The sequence below is a fragment of the Aspergillus aculeatus genome, assembly GCF_001890905.1.
Source record: "Aspergillus aculeatus ATCC 16872 unplaced genomic scaffold ASPACscaffold_17, whole genome shotgun sequence".
NCBI classification, from domain to species: domain Eukaryota; kingdom Fungi; phylum Ascomycota; class Eurotiomycetes; order Eurotiales; family Aspergillaceae; genus Aspergillus; species Aspergillus aculeatus.
This window is the reverse complement of record NW_017962992.1, coordinates 356,394-373,634: the sequence shown is the minus strand read 5'-3', so window position 1 is coordinate 373,634 and position 17,241 is coordinate 356,394. Positions and strand designations below refer to the sequence as shown.

The window sequence follows — 17,241 nt, the reverse complement described above, 5'->3', positions numbered from 1 at the left end:
GGTCTCTGATTGGATTCCTTCTTCAAACCTCGACTTCCATGACGACAGCAGCGAGGTCAGCATGACGACTGCTGCTTGCAATGATGTTTCAGGAAGGATGAAAAAAGGGCTGGTGCTGGACTGCTGCTTCCTCGTATATAACCTCCGCCTTCCTCTCACTGTCTTTTTATCCCCCGCATCCTCTTATCGATAACCATCACTTATCGCTTTCCATCCATCCTTTATCCTCCATCATCATCACCAACAACATCATCATCGTCGTCAGACTGCCAGCTGCCAAACGTCGTCACGATGATCGAGACCTTCATCAAGGAGACTTTTCCGGGGGTGACTCCGACCTCGACTGTGGCGCCCATCCCCACCGTCATCCCAGGCAATGAGCCCATTTTCCAGGAGATCCATGATACTGGCAAACGCACATTATGGTTAGTCTTTCCCTATGGAAGCTTTAAGCTCAGCTTTTAACGATACGCTCTTACTAGGGTCGTCACCGTGCTCATGGCCCTGTCTTCCCTGGTGTTCTACATTCTGGGAGCTCGTGTACCACTGGTAAGTTCGTTAACAACCTCAACCCCAAGTACCCGCGAGCCATCTCGACACCACTCAAGTCATCTTATGCACTCACTAACTCTTCGACCAAAAAAATCAGAGCAAGCGCCTCTTCCACACTCTCGTCTCCCTTTCCGCCACCATTTCCTTCATCATCTACCTCGCCCTCGCCACCGGCGGCGGCATCACCTGGAAAGTCGACACCGTCAAGCTGCACAACAAGCATGTGCCCAACACGCACCAGGACTACATCCGCCAGGTGCTGTGGCTGCGCTACGTACTGTGGTTCCTGACCGAGCCGCTCAGCCTGATTAGCTTGAGTCTGCTGTCCGGTCTTCCCGGGGCTCACCTGCTGGTGGCCATCGCCGCCGATTTCATCATGCTGGGCTCGGGTCTGCTGGGCACCTTCGCCGGCCACACCTCACGCCGTTGGGTCTGGTTCACCATCAGTGCCATCGGATACCTGACGACCGTGTACCACATCAGCGTGAACGGGGCCCGCGCCGCCAGCAACAAGGATAACCAGACCCGCAAGTTCTTCGGAACCATCTCCGGCGTGACTCTGCTGGTGAAGGTTTTGTTCCCTGTGTAAGTTCTACGAGGCTCTACCTCTCATAACTGTGTATGCTAATAAGGGATGCGTGTAGCACCATCGCCGCAGGCGTTTTGGCCCTGAAGATCAACGTTGATGTGGAGACTATTCTGTTTGCCATCTACGATATCTTCTCCCAGGGATTAATCGGATACTGGCTGATCATTGCGCACGACAGTGCTCAGGGAATGTAAGTGCTTGCCATTTTTCCCTGTTCGTTCAATGCCTAATCATGAACGACAGTACCCTTAACGTGGACGGCTTCTGGTCCAACGGTATCGGCAATGAGGGCGCCATCCGTATCGGTGAGGATAACGGAGCTTAAATTGCGACGGACTTGTATGTATCTCAAGGAGAGTGACGGGTGACGGACAATTCCACTGGGATTTTCGGTTTGGGAGGTAGTGTGAACAGAAGGGGTTTGATATGACTGGACGCTCGGCGTGTCTGCCTGGCATTACGACTTAACGTATCGTTTTATGTTTCCGAACTGATGGTTCTAATGTTGTGGACGGAGGATCGAAGTATGAACCGGGATAATATGCTGCTACCATGGGGGCGTCGGACAGCGAAGGAAGGAACATTCTGTATGTTTTATGATGATCAGTGTCGTTCGAAATTGGGCGTTGAGCCGTGGAAATAATCCAACCGAGCGATTGATTGTAATCAAGTTTCATGCTATACCAGTGAGGTTGATATGAATATCTTGTTCATCCAAGAAGTATTATACTCCACCTCGGATCCTTGGCGTTACAGTATCACCAACTTGGGATTTGAAGTGTAAAGAGTTGACAGTCATCGATCCTAATTTTTTTTCTTCATTTCAAATAACTTATCGCATTAAGATTACACATTTCCAGTTCCCATCGTTCCAGTAAACCCAGTATTCGCACCATTAGACATTACCGATCTCTCGCTCTTGCATCCATCGCCATGCCCTTTCCCGAACTCCGTTGCGCCAAACCAATTCATAAAAAAACGAAAAGAAAAGAAAAGAAAACAGTCAGATCATCTGAAGATGAGAGAACGGTGAACAGAAACGCAGCTGATCAGAAGAAAATACTCTTCCAAAGAATGAGGCCCGCTCGCGAAGTAAGAAATCAAGGTGGTGACTTGCCAGAAGGCCTAGTTCTTCTGTTCCTTTACACTGACCCAGCAGCGGCAGGGGCATCACCCACCTCCGCCCCCTCTTCCTCTTCCTGCCCAGCACCATCCACCCCCACCCCCTCTGGAGTCTCCCTATCCAAACACCCCGGCCCAGTATACGCCATCTCCCCAACCTTCCGTCCACCCCTCAACTGCACGACCCTCAACTCCTTCCGCAGATTCACCCGGCGCGCGACGACGGCCTCCCGGCCTTCTTCATCCACCATAAGCAGCCGGGGATACAGCACGGAGACGCGGTGCATGGCCTCACACAGATAAAGCCCGGCGTCGAGGCAGTAATCTTTGAAGTTCAGGCATTTGAGCCGCGTGGCGTCGAACCAGAGCAGGAAGGGGTCGGCGTCAACCACGAAGCCCGTCAGCGTCAGGGTGCGGATCGACAGGCGGTTGCGCGTGGGGCCTTGCACCATGGCGCAGATCTTGGCCTTCTCCAGGGCGATCTTGTCCAGGTATTCGCCTTCGCCGATGGTGCGCGGGAGGGTGCCGGCGCCGGTGCCGCTGCGAATCATTCAGTGAGTTGGGTTTGGGGGGGGAGATGGGAGTCAGGGGCTTGGGGATGGGGCTTAGGGGGTTTGAGGGTAAAGGAACGTACCAGTAGACAGGGGCACTGTAATGGGTGGGATTCATCGTCCATCCGCCCTTGATGTACGGCCAGTTCCCGGCGAAGGACTGCCGGAGGCGCGGGGGGCAGACCATGCTGAGCTCCAGCTCTTCGAGGCCCGTGTTTAGCCACGCCGCTTGCCAGATGTACTTCTGGTACGACTGCACCATACCTGTGATCTTGAGGGAGCGGAGGTGCCGGAAGTGGATGAGAGGGAACAGTTGCTCCACGGGCAGGACCTCGACGCGCTCCTCTACTTCTTCCTCTTCGTCTTCGTCTTCTTCCTCTTCCTCTTCTCCGTTGGTCTGTTCTTCGGTCTGCGCTGTGGAATCCGCTGCAGCGGTGGTGGCGGTAGTAGATGGGGCTTTGTCGATCGGCAAGTAGACATCGATCCCCAATGAACGCCTGTTCCGCGGAAATCGAGCCCAGGTCGCGCCACCGCGGAATTCTAAGCGCGGGTTGGTCGGGGTGGCTTGCTCGGCTGTGAAGAAAATGATGGGTGGGCTTTGTGCTTGGGCTTGGGCTTGCTGTGCTTGCTGTTGAGGTTGGGGATGGAGACGGGAATGATGTCCGACTTCTCCGGCTGCTGCAGTCTCCGAGTTCACAGGCGTCAGCATCTGCTCCTCGCCGGACCCCATTCTCTTACGGCTCAAGCGCTGGAGCGCGGAGCGGAGGAGCGACGCGGTGCTTTGGTTGTTTCTGTTGGATGCTATGCTGGAGGACCGGCTGAATGGCTGAGGCTGCTGTTGCTGCTGCGGTGACTGCTGCTCTGGGGAGCAAGTCCGGCTCTCGGAGCGCGAACGCTTCGCACGCTCGGCCTTGCGCGATCCGGCCATGGTCAGGGTCAGTTCTGGGGTGTTGGATGCGGTGATTCTGGTAAAGACGTCGCTCATGCTGTAGCGGCGACGACGCCGCGGCTTGTCTGAAGACTTGGAAGTGGCAGAAGTGTTGTTGCTGTCAACAATGTCCGGGGAAGGAGCTCCGTCACCAGCACTACCAGCTCCAGCTCCAGCCCCAGCGGTAAGTGACCGCGCACGGCTAATTTCCTCACTAACAAGGTTGAATGGAAAACGGGTATGGAGAGTTTGATCATGAACTGGACAGAGAGGATCCTCAAAGCGTGTTAGTAGCTGTCTGAAACGATCATTCCATAGATCATAGGTCAGTTCTCAGCAGAGGGACCAGCGTTACTGACCTGTATCAATGAGGTCGTGGACAGGCTGGTTCCTCGTCCCCACGTCGTTCCAGAATTCCGCGCCTAGCAGTGCAAGCTGCCAGTGTGCTGCGTGTTCTTTCATTGCTTTGGCTGGGGAGGGATTGAGTGAGGTGAACTATTGCTTGGGAATTGCGAGTTTTCAAAGGGTAAGACTTGGAGGGAATGGCCAATTTGTGAGAGGCAGCGCAAGCTAGCTGGGTGAAAGATGGGGAAAAGCGCAGTGAAATATGGCACCTGGAAACGATGCAATGGACGACTAACACACAGCCTGGAACACACTGAGCCCATGTCGAGGGTGTTTTGTTTGTCTCTGGTCGAGTGGAGCCGTGGGGCTTCATCCCCTCCCCTTCTCAGAGTATGTTTCTTTTCTTTGGTGATAGCTTGCTTGGTGAAAGAACACATGCTCCCCAATGCCATTTTGGAAAGAAATACAAAGAACAGGGTCGGGAATAAAGGAGCCACTGCATACAAATGATTATCCTTGACGTTGCCGACAAGAGAGAATTCCATTACCTGCGGCCGTATCTTTGTCATGCGCCGTTTCTCTCAATGAAATGGTTCTGAAACAGAAGGACTAGTCATTACAGTATCCCTGCACCATCACTAACGCTTACGGAAGCGCAGCGGTATGTTTCTCCTCAAAGCCAATGTCAGGATCGAGGTACACTCTCGTAATGACCTCTCGGCATCCTGAACTCCTTCCTTGCTATCGTCTGCCAGCTCAACTCGATAGTCTTTAAATATTACGGCCAATGCAACCACAAACTCGACCTGCGCAAACTTCTTCCCCAGGCACGCGCGCATGCCATCGCTGAACGGGATGTAAGCACCTCGGACCGGCTTATGAATGGTAGGATACTCCAGCCCTGGTGCAGAAACACCGGGTAGGCCCGCGTTCTTGGCTAGAAAGCTATCCTCATTCCGCACGTCCCAGCGCTGTGGGCGGAACAGTTCGACGTCGCTTCCCCAGTACTTTTCCGAGTAGTGAAGACTGCTTACGTTCAAGTTTATGTTCAGGCGAGGCTCCAGGACGTAATCCTCCTCACGATAACGGATCTTCCTTGCTGAGTCGCCCGTCCACTTCGGGACAGTTACGACGGGCGGGTACAGACGCATTGTCTCCAGCTAGGTGCAGGTCAGTATGCTATCCGCTGTAAAGAAACAGGCTTGAGGCCGTACGCACCATGACACATAGAGGGGTAACCAGCTTAGGGAACATAGTGCCGTAGTCCCAGGTCCCAGCGTCCGAAGACTCCCCCTTGGTTGCCGCCGCCAGACCTTCATACATCCATTCCTGGACGCCCGGATGCAGAGCCAAGAGCAGGAACGCGAATCGCAGCGTAGTTGCCGTGGTCTCGTGTCCCGCAATGGTGATAATATGCAGGTTGCTGATGACCTCCCGGTCAGTCAAAGTCTGTTGGTCCCGAGACTTTCGCGGATTAAGCATTCCTTGCACCAGGTTGTGGGCTGCGTCTGTGTCTTCCAGTTCCCGCTCCGTTTTGTCGACCAACCTCTGCAGAAACACCTCTAGGTCCCGATGCGCCGCAAAGTCTCGCCTAAAGAACGGGACCAATGCTCTGGGGATCCACTTGGGTAACAAGTTGTTGGCTATCGCGACTGTGCTTATATGCTCGTTCATGTAGGACATCACTGACCGGAATGTAAAGTCGAACCCAGCCGGGGGCGGAGTGCTGTCCTTGAAGATGTCATCCGGACCCTTGAGCATATGCTGGGGCAGGGGCTTGAACGGCAGCTCTACGCCGAAGCCGGCACCGGTCAGGACGTTGAGACTGAGCTTGAGAGAGTCCTGTCTCGTGTCAGTCGCCACAAAGCAGTCACTGGTCTCGTTCGGTCGTGATTCGTGCCAGTACTCGATCAGCTGTTGGCTCTGCTTTATAGCTTGCTCCCACACAAGAGCATTGTTCTTTTCGTTGAAGGTTGTTGCCGTGTATCGACGATGGTGTGTCCATTCTGCATCCTCACACTGTTTGAAATAAGCATGGGCATGGTGTGTGACTACAAATGGTAGTGTCGCACTCACCGTGACGACGTTTGGTCCGTACATGTCCAGCACCGCTAGAAGAGCATCAGCCTCGTGAGCACATACCCACAATTGAGGGAGAGGGAAAAGACTCACCGTACTGATGGATTGGCTTTGTGAAGCTCTGCCGAGAGTTGACGATCTGGGAAACCACCGCCGCATCGGAGACGCTGCAGAAGATGCCTCTCGGGAAGACAAGCAGGTACACATCGCCATATCGTCTTGCTTGTCGATCCCTGGCCCTCCAGCGATAACTTATTAGGGTATCGTACACAGTATCTGCCAGTCGGGCGGGAAACCAGTTTTCGACCAGATAGGAGAACCAGGGTGTATCGAAGAAAGCCATGGAGACGATGCCTGGGGACAAGACAGACACGACATAGGGAAGCCCCGAGCGCTGCGCGACGCGGACATGCTTGAAGAGATCCCTTAGACGGTCAGCGAGGTACAGGCCGAGGAGGCCGAGAATGACCGTGGACCAGATCATTGTAGCCTCGTTGATCTTCCTCTGCTGCGAGTTGTTGATGCCGTCCGGTGACAGAGGTTCTCGGATGGAAAAGAGGCGGTGACAATGGCTATTGTTCTTAGAAGTTCCCAGAGTAAATTTACCCCACGAGCAGGCACATTCCGCTCACAACCCAGTGCACGCGGATTATTATTTTCCCAGATGCCAGATCAGGTTGACATGTGCTTTAGACATGAAGCCTGTTCCGCTTGCTACAGTGGTCGGAATTCCGCTATATTGGCGCTGATAAAGTCATTGTTGTCATACTGAGGTGGCCTATGATATTCCAGGTATTATCATGCTCTGCACCAACCACCCCTGCTAACACTACCTTCTTTATCTAGATTACATGCAAGCTTCAACCAGGATTCACGATTACCTCGCCTGAACGATTGGTCGGGTCGAATGAGGTTGGAGAGCAGGCAACTTAACGCTATGACCAGAATATGTGGGGATCTGGCTATGCCCGGCTCCACAGTATGTTGCCAGTGCTCGAGCCTAGGCATAGCGGACAATAACTTCAAAAATGAGATGCCATCTTCCTCGACATGCATAAGAGCAGACATGCTACAGCCTCGTCGCGGACTTTGATTGCATAGACTTGTGTTGTACAGGAGTCAGAGGCGACTCAGAAGCTGGAATAGAGTTGGGGGTCGTAATACAGTGAGCGACCGTGCCGGAGACTCACAACTAAATGGATCATGTGACCATCCATCCCCGCCCTCCCGAAATATATCTCCGGCAGGTTTGCAGCATCCATCTATGACCTTGATAACTGCTATACTTATGGATGGTTCAACATGACCTCACGGCTGATAATCTACCAGACAAGGTTTCCAGGTAATACTCGGGCATTTCAGGTCGTCATCACCTTTTCTCGGCTTGGTCAAGTGAGGGAGGACTGCATAGTTGACACCGCTTCCAAGTGCGGGGACCCACGAAGCGAATAAGCAGTCTGTGATGCACGTGCACCAACAGCAGCGAGGAGAGTTCAGCCGGCAGGGAGAGATTGACGAACTGAATGCTTTGTTCTTATGTTGATAGGGGATATAGGGTGTACTTGCAAAGTCCTACTTGAAGCCAATCTCGTAAGAGAGTTAGACGAGAGCCAGATCGAGGAGCAGAGGATCTCTGGCAAGGGTTTGACAAGTGCTCTTATGATGTATGTTTCCTCACGAGCTAAGATTTTCCACTCAACATGCGGAGGACAGTAGGCTATGGGTTGGCCAAGTCATTACCCAGTAGTAGGCATACGGAAGGGCTTAACGATAGTCCTCGTTATTGGCTTTAAGTCTGGCAATTAGATCTACTGCCTGATGGTATACTAATTAGTATTTGGATGTATGACACGCGGATTGATGGCGTTTTACTCTTCTGGTGTGAGACCCAACGCCCTTTGGCTGGAATTGGTAGGAACGTCATTGAGTTGTTGAGAAAGAAGGTGGATACGGAACTTCAAGAACATTTGTACTATCACCGATAGTGCTAGTGCTCCGAAGCGAGCGTGGAGGGAAAGCCGGGTATAAGCAACGCGTCTGAACCTCTCATGTGGATCAGGCTTAGATGACAACCTTATTCGCCTTAGTTCTGGGCTGATTGAATGAATGGGCCTCTGCAGCACATGGGCATTAACACCAGACGTCGCTGGCCCGATCCCTAGCGACGTCACATGTAACGAACCCCGAGTCCAAGGGGCAGTCAGGGACAGTCAGGCCAAATCTAGTCTTCGAAATGCGTTCTTTTACTCTATTTTTATCTACTCCGCACTTGAATGCTTGCTTTCCAGATCGAGACCGTAGAAGTACACACAAAGTAGATATTGGGCGCACCGTACCATATCAACCGCCCGGTAGTCACTGGCGAAAATGGAGGTTAAATTGACCTTGCGCTAAGTTCTCGAAGCTCCTCCTTATAATCATTACATCCGTTGACACCGTTAATTAGCGTAGGTAGGCGCGAAAGTCGTAATCTGTGCAGAATTCCGATCCTACAGCCAAAGAGCAACTTTTTGAAGTCCGTAGAAAAAATAGTTCGATTCAAAAAACAATCATGCAAGTTTATCCCATCAAAGCACTATCCTAGTACTTCTTGCCCTGGCGCAGGACATCACCGAACTCCTCAAGAGGGCTGCGGATGAGCTTAGTCTCCTTCCAGAGGTTGGGGGTGAGGAAGCCGTAGGTGTTGACGACGGCAAGGAAAGTAGCCTTGAGGGTGTTCTCGAGGGTCTTGGTGGAGCCGGAAGAGCAGGTGTAGGCGTCCTGGACACCAGCAAGCTGGAGGAGACGCTTGACGGCGGGGGAGGCAACGAGACCGGTACCGCGGGGAGCGGGGATAAGCTGGATTCATGTTAGTCAACGGGTTGCTTCGAGTCGGACTGGCGAGATTGCGACATACTCTGACGGAGACGGAACCACACTTGGCGCTCTGCTTAACGGGCAGAGAGTGAGGCTCACCGAGGTTGGTACCCCAGTAACCGCGACGGACGGGGAGAACGCTCAGCTTGGCAATGGTGATGGCGGCACGGATGGCGGTAGCGACTTCCTTGGAGGTCTTGATACCGAGACCGATGTGGCCCTCGGAGTCACCGATGACAACGACAGCCTTGAAGCGGGTACGCTGACCGGCACGGGTCTGCTTCTGGACGGGTTTGATCTGCGAAAAAAAAGAATGACCGTCAGCACCTGACCATTCCGCAGCAGTTCCCGTTCGACATTGTCCAATTCCCAAACCCGCATCCAATCCAATTGCGCGTCCACTTCCTAGCACATGCGCCGATTCGAGAATTTTCCATGTCGATATTCCGGGTGATTTTGGTTGAACGTTCGCCTCGTACCTTCATGACCTCATCCTTGAGCTTGGGGAGGAAGAAGTCCACAATCTGGTACTCCTTGACGGGCAGGGAGTGCAGGTAGATCTGCTCCATGCTGGTGATCTTGCCAGCCTTGACGAGACGGCCGAGCTTGGTGACGGGCTGCCATTCCTTCTCCTGCTCCTTCGCGCCACCACGACGTCCACGGCGGCCACGGCCACGGCCACGGTCACCACCGCGGTCACCGCGAGATCCGAATCCTCCACGTCCACGGGGAGCGGCGTCAGCCATGTTGTATAGATATGGCGATTGGGAAAGGGTCGGAGGGGCGAGAGGAGGTGTCGTGGGAGGGGTTGTCGACGTCGAGTTGACTTTTCTCTCGCTATCCACAACTGTTTTGGCACGGAGGGAAATTTCGCGGGCGGGTGCGCTAAGCGAGCCCGGAGCCCTATACCCTACGTGATAAGCCGTTTTGGGCAATCCGATCGGAGCCCCGTCCGGGTACATCATGTGATAAGTGGGTTACCCCGTCGCGAGCTGCTGCTCTCCAATAGCCGCCCAGAGTGGCGTGGATTGTCGCGCATTTGCTTGGATTTTACCCTGGGGGTGGATTAGAGTGTTGGAGCTGTCTGTTGTTCCTGTTCCCTTATCAGCGGCAGTCTGGGACCAGATACTTATACCTGCATCATCGCTCCCTGAGTCTATGCCAGCAACCTTCTTCTGTTTCCTCTTCAGCATCTCGTTCGTTGGTCGCATACATCTTTTCCAGCTAATCTATTTCTTTGTAACTTCTTAAAAACACTCCCATCGATATCTTAGACGAAGATGTTGCGGTGGTATGTCGATCCTACATTGAGGATACGGTCATTCATGTACCTCCAACCTTGTACTGACTTATCCGCTTCAGGTACCAAGCGAAGCTGGCCAAACAGCCCATCCTGACCGCCAGTGTCACCAGCTTTGTATGTCTTCCTGGTCTTGTTTCGCCTCCAATAAATTCTATTACTTGCGTTCCTCTTGACTCCGCTGACTCCATTGACAACCAGGTGTTGTTTGGCAGCGGAGATGTCCTTGCTCAGCAGCTCGTTGATCGCCGAGGTTTCGATAAGCACGATGTGGGACGAACTGCACGCATGGCTCTGTATGGAGGTGGTAAGAATTGTCTATGGGCGTTGCTGTCTTTAATAAGTTCCTATTCTAACGGTTTCAAGCAATCTTCGGCCCGGCTGCCACGGCCTGGTATGGCATTCTACAACGCCATGTTGTTCTGAAGAACCCCATCGCTACCACCGCCGCTCGGGTCGCTGCCGATCAATTACTCTTCACACCCACTCATCTGACCTGTTTCTTGTCGTCCATGGCTATCTTGGAGGGCTCTGACCCAATGGAGAAGTTGCGCAGCAGCTTTGTACCCAGTTACAAAGCGAACCTTACGATTTGGCCCATGGTCCAAGGTGTCAACTTCGCCATAGTGCCCCTGGAGTACCGTGTCCTGGTCGTGAACCTGGTCAGCTTGGGTAAGTAGTGTTCTATCTCTGACTGAGCAACAACTGACCAGAACAATAGGCTGGAACTGCTTGTTGAGCTTGATCAATAGCGGCGAGAAATGATTAGACCAAGATCTCTCTTGATTAGCACTGAACTATAGATACCCTTCGAATTCATGACTTTACATTTTGATAGCCGGTTTCTTAGACTCATCTTTTCCTGGTCCCTGGATTGGCTCGGTAGTACTGTTTTTAATTATGCCCCAACATATGTGTCGAGACCGAGCTTGACCGAATAGAAATGAGAGTCATATAGTGTTTACACATATTGAGGGCAGAGAACGCTGCCTATCCATATACAACTTCACAGGCGTCTATCATCAGGCTCGTTGCCTCTATTTAAATTGTGGCATTGTGCGTATGAAGTGGGCTTAAAGCCTTGCAAAGAGGGAAAATATAATATTAAGAGTCACTTGACTAATTAAAGAGTGCAAAATACCTTCTTTTATGGCTTGCTGAGAGTGACTCCTACCTACCTCACTTCTCTGTCAAGATATCATCATTAGGGCTGGGTTGGGCGGCGGCAGCCTATTAGAGGTCTGGAAGGGAGGGTTGCCCAAAAGGGAAAAGTTTCACTCTGGTCCCGACCTTGCGGCATCTCCAAACCATCAAAACTTGATGCTGGGATTTTCCGCCATCTTCCCCGTACAGTCTCGAACACGACATTCGCCGTGATTCTGCCTGGAGCAGACGCTCAACTCTGATTCAACCAATTGCGCGTCTTCCCTCTTACCTCACATACACCTCTTACCGCGAGTTGCGCCTTCCTTTGACGGCCTCTCATCACAACAACAAATTTTGCCATCCGCACTTTTCTCTTCCCTCCGACGACCCCTCGCCTCTTCATCAACCCGACCCCGCCGCTCGACCCTCTTCATCCACCTTGACCTTTACCTCACCTCATACTCCCTCTACCATAATGGCCGCCGTCGCTGAGAACGGCCACGCACCCGTGGCCGACGAGAATGCCGCCCCCGTCGCTGTCGCCGAGCAGACCGAAAAGACGAACGGTGACTCCGTCACAGTATTCCACGACCCCGAAAACTTCAACGTTAAGCATCCTTTGATGCACGAGTGGACCCTCTGGTTTACCAAGCCCCCCAGTGGCAAGGTAAGGGACCGATCGACTCGATCGACTGCGTTAAACATTCATCTGACCCATTTGTGGTTATAGGGCGATAACTGGAACGACCTTCTGAAGGAGGTTGTGACTTTCAACTCTGTCGAGGAATTCTGGGGAATCTACGTACGTTATGTCGCGTGCTGTGCCCAAAGTGGGATTTTCCGGCTAACTGATTTTGTTAGAACAACATCACGCCGACCTCCGAATTGGGCCTCAAAGCAGACTACCACCTTTTCAAGAAGGGCGTCAGACCGGAGTGGGAGGACCCCCAGAACAAGCACGGCGGAAAGTGGTCATATTCCTTCAAGGACAAGCGCTCCGTGCCCATTGACGACCTGTGGCTGCACGCTCAGTTGGCAGCTATTGGCGAGACTCTCGAGAACGATGGCGACAGCGAGGTTATGGGCGTCGTCGTGAACGTGCGCAAGGGCTTCTACCGTGTGGGTCTGTGGACACGGACCGTTGGCAAGGCCATTCCGGGCGACAAGAACACCACCCGTACGCCCGCCCAGGGCAAGGACATCCTCGAGGCCATCGGCCGCCGCTTCAAGGAGGTTCTCCGTCTCAAGGAGGCGGATGCCGTTGAGTTCTCTGGACACACAGACAGCGCGCACAGCGGCAGCACGAGAGCCAAGGCCAAGTTTGTCGTCTGAAGCGCCTGCTAGCTTATGTCGCTTTGGCTTTATGATATCATAACGCGGTGGTTTTCGCTTGTTTGCTATGGATTAATGGAAAAGGGCTCCGTGATGATGCGCGGTAACGAAAGGGAAAGGATCAGTACAAGGCATTGCCTGTGGGAGGAGACATATTCCAAACTGGCTTGCCAGCACTTCGCAGTGAGGTGATGATCTGGTTGCAGGTCTTTTCCTCAAGACGTATTTCGGACGAGGTTTATACCATATTCTGTTAAATTTCAGTGTTGTCCCTTGTGGGATCGGAGAATACAAGAAAATGATTCGAATTGCTGCAATCACTTGACCTGTCTGATTTTTGCTTGCATGGTCACGTTGCTGTCCTTCAGCTCCATTATCAAGATAAAACCTCAATGCTGGCCGTGTATACACCGAGTACTGTACAAATGTTCTTTTTATTCTCGGTGGCTATTCAATGTAAATGACATCCTCTTCTTGTATGCCGCACGGGTTAAGTAGGGCTCGGTAGCGAGTACAACTGGAGTCGGTGGTGGTTAGCGGTCCATGACCGTGGGGTGAGTGATCTTGATAATTCCTGTTTAGGAAATTTTCGAAGTGAATGAGGCGCCATGAGTATCGCTGTCCCTATCAGGCAGTAACCCACCAGCCTTTTACTTTTCATCATCATGTCGAGTCTCACGGATTCATAAAGCACCTTTCTCGTCGGTCTTCCCTAACAACTTCTTTCCTTCTTGACTCAAGTCCCTGCCTACCCACTCATCCATCTTCTTCCCTTTCTTTCTCCACCACCATAATTTCCTCCTTCTCATCCTTTCTCTCATCATCTTCCCTCTTCTCGTCTTCTTTTTATCCTCTCTCTTCTCATCCTTCTTTCTATCCTTTTCAACCTTCCCCTACCCTTCTTTCGGCCCCTTCTCTTTCTATCTTCTTCTCTCCCCTTCCTCACGAGACAGGTACGTGACCCCGAACATTGTCCCCAATTGCTAATGTTCTATCTTTATTCGTAAGTTGTGCCGGATCGAGCATTTGTTCGTGACAGCGCAAGCAGGTTTTGGGCTCACTGGAAAAAACTTTGAGCTTGCCGTACCTCCAGACTTCCACTTGCAAGTTCTCGAGGGCCTATGGACGGGTGGTTGGGTTGGGCCTGGGCCACCAGACTCCAAACACGAAAGGGTAAGTCATTCCCCTGCTTTGGAGGTGGTGGGCTTCAGTAGATGCTGACTTCTGGCTGTTGATATATCTGTGTGCTTTGCGGACTGTGAAGAGGGAGGGTCTAACCCGGAGCTGGTAAGTAAGTCTCTTCAATTTGTTCTGTGGTGTGTTGATAGGGCGAGGCATTTTGCTGATCAGCTTTGGTTGGTATAGATATCTTCCAAGGGTGGCTCTGGGGTGGCTAGTTCGGAGACAAGTGCTTCTGGTGCCTGTGTGTCTGCTTAGAAAATGAAGGTGGACACTTTCTCTCGCTGATTGTGTTGGTAGATGTGGTTTTCTTGTATAATTTTCTCCTGCTTAATGGAGGTCTTCTGTTGTGATTTTCTGTGGTATGCTAGCCTGCGTCCTTCTGTAAATCTGCAAACCGAGTCTCTTTTCGAAAATTGAGACTTGTATAGCATCCATTCTTATGTAAATCTGTGAATCGAGTCTATTCTTGAAACATATGCTGTCTTGGACGAGAGAAAACCCCATCCCACTTGACTTCTTAACCAAGGGGTCCCCAGTGTGAAGGACTCTGGGATATCTGGCCTGTCTTGCTATACGACGTGGCGAGAATCATCATAGGTGAAAGTACCAAAGGATCTATACTGCCCTTCATGAACCCATGAAACGAAAGTCTCGATGTCATATCATAATATATATGTGCTCTTTGGCAAGTTCTGGCATGACAGTCACGAGCAGACTAAGCAGAAAGAGGGAAAACAAGACTACAGTCAATGGATGGATGACATATAGAGGGACTACGGTGGATCGTTTCCTTCGTGGACCATAAGCAACAGCTGGAAGCTAGTTAGCAATCAATCAGCTTCTGCGGTAATTGGTTTCAAATCCGATCCAGCCATGCTATAATGCATGCCCGCCTATTATGCTGTTATCTTGTCGACCAGAAGGACCCTCGTCACGCTGCCCATAGTCACAGGCACAGCCTAAGATGGCGCCTTCCGAGTTACGATCTCGACACCGTACTGCGAGAACAGCAATCCACCTCATCATCCTGAAGCTCTGCTGCCTACTTTTCCAATTTTTCCTTTGATAAAAACGCGCACTGGGTCAGAAACAGGTGTGCTTCCGCATATTCCGAGCGAATTAATGCCCGACGGTTGACCATTTATCCACCCCTGCGCGAATTGTGGATCCGAGACAAGACATGATCGTCTACTTTAAAAGGCTTGGAAGGTCACAGATAATGCTTGGTAAGGAGCCTTTTTTCACTGCAAATGAAAACTGACATTGCGCCTTGAAGTTTATGCGCCTCGAGTTTTATGATGGCAGGCTGAGTCTAGCAATGCTCTGGCCTTATCAGAGTTTGATCCCCTCATACGAACACTCCCAAGGCCGGCTAAGAAGTCCGATCCACACTGTCCTGCGAACCCAGGCGACCGTGGTCCCCTTCCGACTATCTCGCAAAGGTGCAACGCAACGGCTTGAGTTGGGAACAGTTCCAGAATAGCAACCGTGCAGATCATCAGCACGGGTAATTCAGCCGATCACGGCCGCCGCCCGGTTTAGCCAAGAGGCCTCCGCCTATCGTATACACGTTAGATGCTTGTCGCTGATTGAGTCACTCTCCGCTTGGCAACACTCTCACGGAATGTCGCCGTCGCGAGTCATAAAAAGGGTCGGCTTGATTGGCCCGGTCGTGCTTAGCACGCCATCCCTAAAGGCATCGGAGTAAGATCGGAGCCCTTTCTGCCTTGGAGTCTAGCGCGCCAACGGCCGAATAAGAGGACGAAAACGAGGCGGCCACGCCCTTCGAGGCTTTGCGCCTTTTGATATATGAACTGTTATCTCTCCAAGTCAGCAAGTGTTTCGAATCATGAGTCGAGCGGTGAGATTCATGGCCAGGGGGGTGTGTTGACCATGACCAAACCAGTTGGTGGCTGAAGGCTTTCCGAGGGCGAAGTCGGACCTCGAACAGGTACTTAACCTCAACAGACACTACCCCACCCCACGCGCGCTCTCAAGGAACGATTTCCAAAAGCCTTTTTTCCCATCATCACCTCAGAACATCCATGACACTTCACTGACCTCATATATCTTTGGGCAAGACGAATAGGACAAGGAAGAAAGGTGTCTTACGATGGACAGATGTCTCTCTCCAGGTTTTGCCCTGGCGGCTGGAGCCGATCAGAATGGAACCATACCCCAATGAGGAAGCCTTCGATCGTCGTCAACAACGCCCAGTCCGTGTACAGCAATGATCCGATCAGAACTCATCAGACGAGCAACGTTTCTCCGACTCCATCCCCATATCTTAAGGGAAAGCTAAGCTGGGGATTTGCCGACGCCTCGGCTCCCCCGTCGGCTCCCCCATAGACGATAACTCTGTTCCACTCGCCCGCCCCTTCGAGAACATCGCCTAATCTACGCGGTATGGGTTCAATGGCATTGCGAACTCTCCGATTACGGCTTGAGAGCAAGGGAAAGGCAGAGGAGGCAGCAGGAATAAGCACAGTTGTGGGCTGAGACAAGCATTGCTTGTTACAGAAACACAAGGGATATCTCGGAAGGGCGATTGCATTGCTCCTGTCGAGTGACTTGATTTGATTTGTGATGCACTGATGAAAGATCACAAGCTACCGGTATTGACTCATTTGCTCGCACACCACACGCGGGGAAGCCCGACGTTGCAATCATGCTGAGTGCTGATCCTCGCATGGACAGGCGGGGGAACAAGATTTCCAACGCACGATAGGTGGCCGGTGGCCAGTGGCCACAGCCAGCGCGCGCGCCCTCTGCGCCCTCTGAGAAACACGGCGGAGTTTCCTTCCAACTCCGTTTGAGTCACGAATAAGACACGCCATGCTTATCTGCTAGCCTACAGCTAAAAGTGTTTATGTTACCTAACATGTTCCGCTTGCGGTGGTCCAACCGACGGCACGAAAGATTGGATCACTTTTCTGTACGAAACGAATTTCCGGGTCCTGATTAGGCTAGCTAGCTAGCTGGCCATGCAGTCCGTCAGTCAGTTCATCGGACATTATGGTTCTCTGCAAATTTGAAAGGCCAGCCAGGGGTGGTGGCGCATAACCATGAAAAAGCGGACGATATGCAAGACAAAGCTCAAACAGGCAATGATCTCGAGTGGGCGAGGGAAGGACTGGAAGCGAGGGGTGGAAAAAAAACTGCGAGGAACTGTTTTTCGCCACGAGGGAAAAGTGGAAATTTGGTTCGAGGGAGGAAAGAAAAAAACATTCCGCACTCACCGGCAGGGCCCGACCTTCTT

At 52.1% G+C, this 17,241-nt stretch overlaps 6 protein-coding genes across 6 annotated transcripts; 3 read left to right on the top strand and 3 right to left on the bottom strand.

Moving 5' to 3' along the window:
• The first annotated feature begins 218 nt into the window (after positions 1-218).
• Positions 219-1,823, top strand: ASPACDRAFT_81477 (opsin family protein). The gene is made up of 5 exons (XM_020205880.1): positions 219-425; positions 483-549; positions 650-1,137; positions 1,197-1,331; positions 1,385-1,823. Exons 1-5 carry the CDS (start codon positions 292-294, stop codon positions 1,464-1,466), a joined length of 906 nt encoding a protein of 301 aa, XP_020052547.1. The 5' UTR covers positions 219-291; the 3' UTR covers positions 1,467-1,823.
• A 261-nt stretch (positions 1,824-2,084) lies between these two features.
• On the bottom strand, positions 2,085-2,978 carry ASPACDRAFT_81476 (uncharacterized protein; the record flags this gene model as incomplete). Its single annotated transcript, XM_020205879.1, has 2 exons — positions 2,898-2,978; positions 2,085-2,803 (listed from the first exon to the last, which is right to left on the bottom strand). Coding segments are annotated over exons 1-2 (458 nt in total), but the record flags the coding sequence as incomplete, so codon positions are not given.
• Positions 2,979-4,515: 1,537 nt separating this feature from the next.
• On the bottom strand, positions 4,516-6,692 carry ASPACDRAFT_81474 (cytochrome P450). Its single transcript, XM_020205878.1, has 4 exons — positions 6,260-6,692; positions 6,164-6,198; positions 5,306-6,106; positions 4,516-5,247 (listed from the first exon to the last, which is right to left on the bottom strand). The coding sequence occupies exons 1-4, from the start codon at positions 6,648-6,650 to the stop codon at positions 4,726-4,728; spliced, it is 1,749 nt and encodes a 582-aa protein (XP_020052545.1). The 5' UTR covers positions 6,651-6,692; the 3' UTR covers positions 4,516-4,725.
• A 1,606-nt stretch (positions 6,693-8,298) lies between these two features.
• Positions 8,299-9,857, bottom strand: ASPACDRAFT_81471 (40S ribosomal protein uS5). Its single transcript, XM_020205877.1, has 3 exons — positions 9,502-9,857; positions 9,063-9,320; positions 8,299-9,004 (listed from the first exon to the last, which is right to left on the bottom strand). The coding sequence occupies exons 1-3, from the start codon at positions 9,766-9,768 to the stop codon at positions 8,747-8,749; spliced, it is 783 nt and encodes a 260-aa protein (XP_020052544.1). The 5' UTR covers positions 9,769-9,857; the 3' UTR covers positions 8,299-8,746.
• Positions 9,858-10,074: 217 nt separating this feature from the next.
• On the top strand, positions 10,075-11,274 carry ASPACDRAFT_125734 (Mpv17/PMP22 family protein). Its single transcript, XM_020196839.1, has 5 exons — positions 10,075-10,313; positions 10,385-10,439; positions 10,524-10,629; positions 10,689-10,994; positions 11,044-11,274. Exons 1-5 carry the CDS (start codon positions 10,303-10,305, stop codon positions 11,085-11,087), a joined length of 522 nt encoding a protein of 173 aa, XP_020052543.1. The 5' UTR covers positions 10,075-10,302; the 3' UTR covers positions 11,088-11,274.
• Positions 11,275-11,622: 348 nt separating this feature from the next.
• On the top strand, positions 11,623-13,285 carry ASPACDRAFT_125732 (eukaryotic translation initiation factor 4E). Its single transcript, XM_020196838.1, has 3 exons — positions 11,623-12,135; positions 12,199-12,270; positions 12,330-13,285. Exons 1-3 carry the CDS (start codon positions 11,944-11,946, stop codon positions 12,798-12,800), a joined length of 735 nt encoding a protein of 244 aa, XP_020052542.1. The 5' UTR covers positions 11,623-11,943; the 3' UTR covers positions 12,801-13,285.
• The last annotated feature ends 3,956 nt before the right edge of the window (positions 13,286-17,241 follow it).

Excerpts from the sequence above, each read along its gene's own strand:
- ASPACDRAFT_125732 (XM_020196838.1), top strand. The coding sequence starts at position 11,944 with ATGGCCGCCGTCGCTGAGAACGGCCACGCACCCGTGGCCGACGAGAAT. Across the intron at positions 12,136-12,198 it reads CCAAGCCCCCCAGTGGCAAG|GGCGATAACTGGAACGACCT; the intron begins GTAAGGGACCGA and ends TTGTGGTTATAG. Across the intron at positions 12,271-12,329 it reads AGGAATTCTGGGGAATCTAC|AACAACATCACGCCGACCTC; the intron begins GTACGTTATGTC and ends TGATTTTGTTAG.
- ASPACDRAFT_81477 (XM_020205880.1), top strand. The coding sequence starts at position 292 with ATGATCGAGACCTTCATCAAGGAGACTTTTCCGGGGGTGACTCCGACC. Across the intron at positions 426-482 it reads ACTGGCAAACGCACATTATG|GGTCGTCACCGTGCTCATGG; the intron begins GTTAGTCTTTCC and ends CGCTCTTACTAG. Across the intron at positions 1,332-1,384 it reads CACGACAGTGCTCAGGGAAT|TACCCTTAACGTGGACGGCT; the intron begins GTAAGTGCTTGC and ends CATGAACGACAG.
- ASPACDRAFT_81471 (XM_020205877.1), bottom strand. The coding sequence starts at position 9,768 with ATGGCTGACGCCGCTCCCCGTGGACGTGGAGGATTCGGATCTCGCGGT. Across the intron at positions 9,321-9,501 it reads TCAAGGATGAGGTCATGAAG|ATCAAACCCGTCCAGAAGCA; the intron begins GTACGAGGCGAA and ends TTTTTTTCGCAG. Across the intron at positions 9,005-9,062 it reads GTGGTTCCGTCTCCGTCAGA|CTTATCCCCGCTCCCCGCGG; the intron begins GTATGTCGCAAT and ends ACATGAATCCAG.
- ASPACDRAFT_81474 (XM_020205878.1), bottom strand. The coding sequence starts at position 6,650 with ATGATCTGGTCCACGGTCATTCTCGGCCTCCTCGGCCTGTACCTCGCT. Across the intron at positions 6,107-6,163 it reads ACGGACCAAACGTCGTCACG|TGTGAGGATGCAGAATGGAC; the intron begins GTGAGTGCGACA and ends TATTTCAAACAG. Across the intron at positions 5,248-5,305 it reads TTACCCCTCTATGTGTCATG|CTGGAGACAATGCGTCTGTA; the intron begins GTGCGTACGGCC and ends ACCTGCACCTAG.
- ASPACDRAFT_125734 (XM_020196839.1), top strand. Across the intron at positions 10,440-10,523 it reads CCGCCAGTGTCACCAGCTTT|GTGTTGTTTGGCAGCGGAGA; the intron begins GTATGTCTTCCT and ends ATTGACAACCAG. Across the intron at positions 10,995-11,043 it reads CGTGAACCTGGTCAGCTTGG|GCTGGAACTGCTTGTTGAGC; the intron begins GTAAGTAGTGTT and ends CCAGAACAATAG.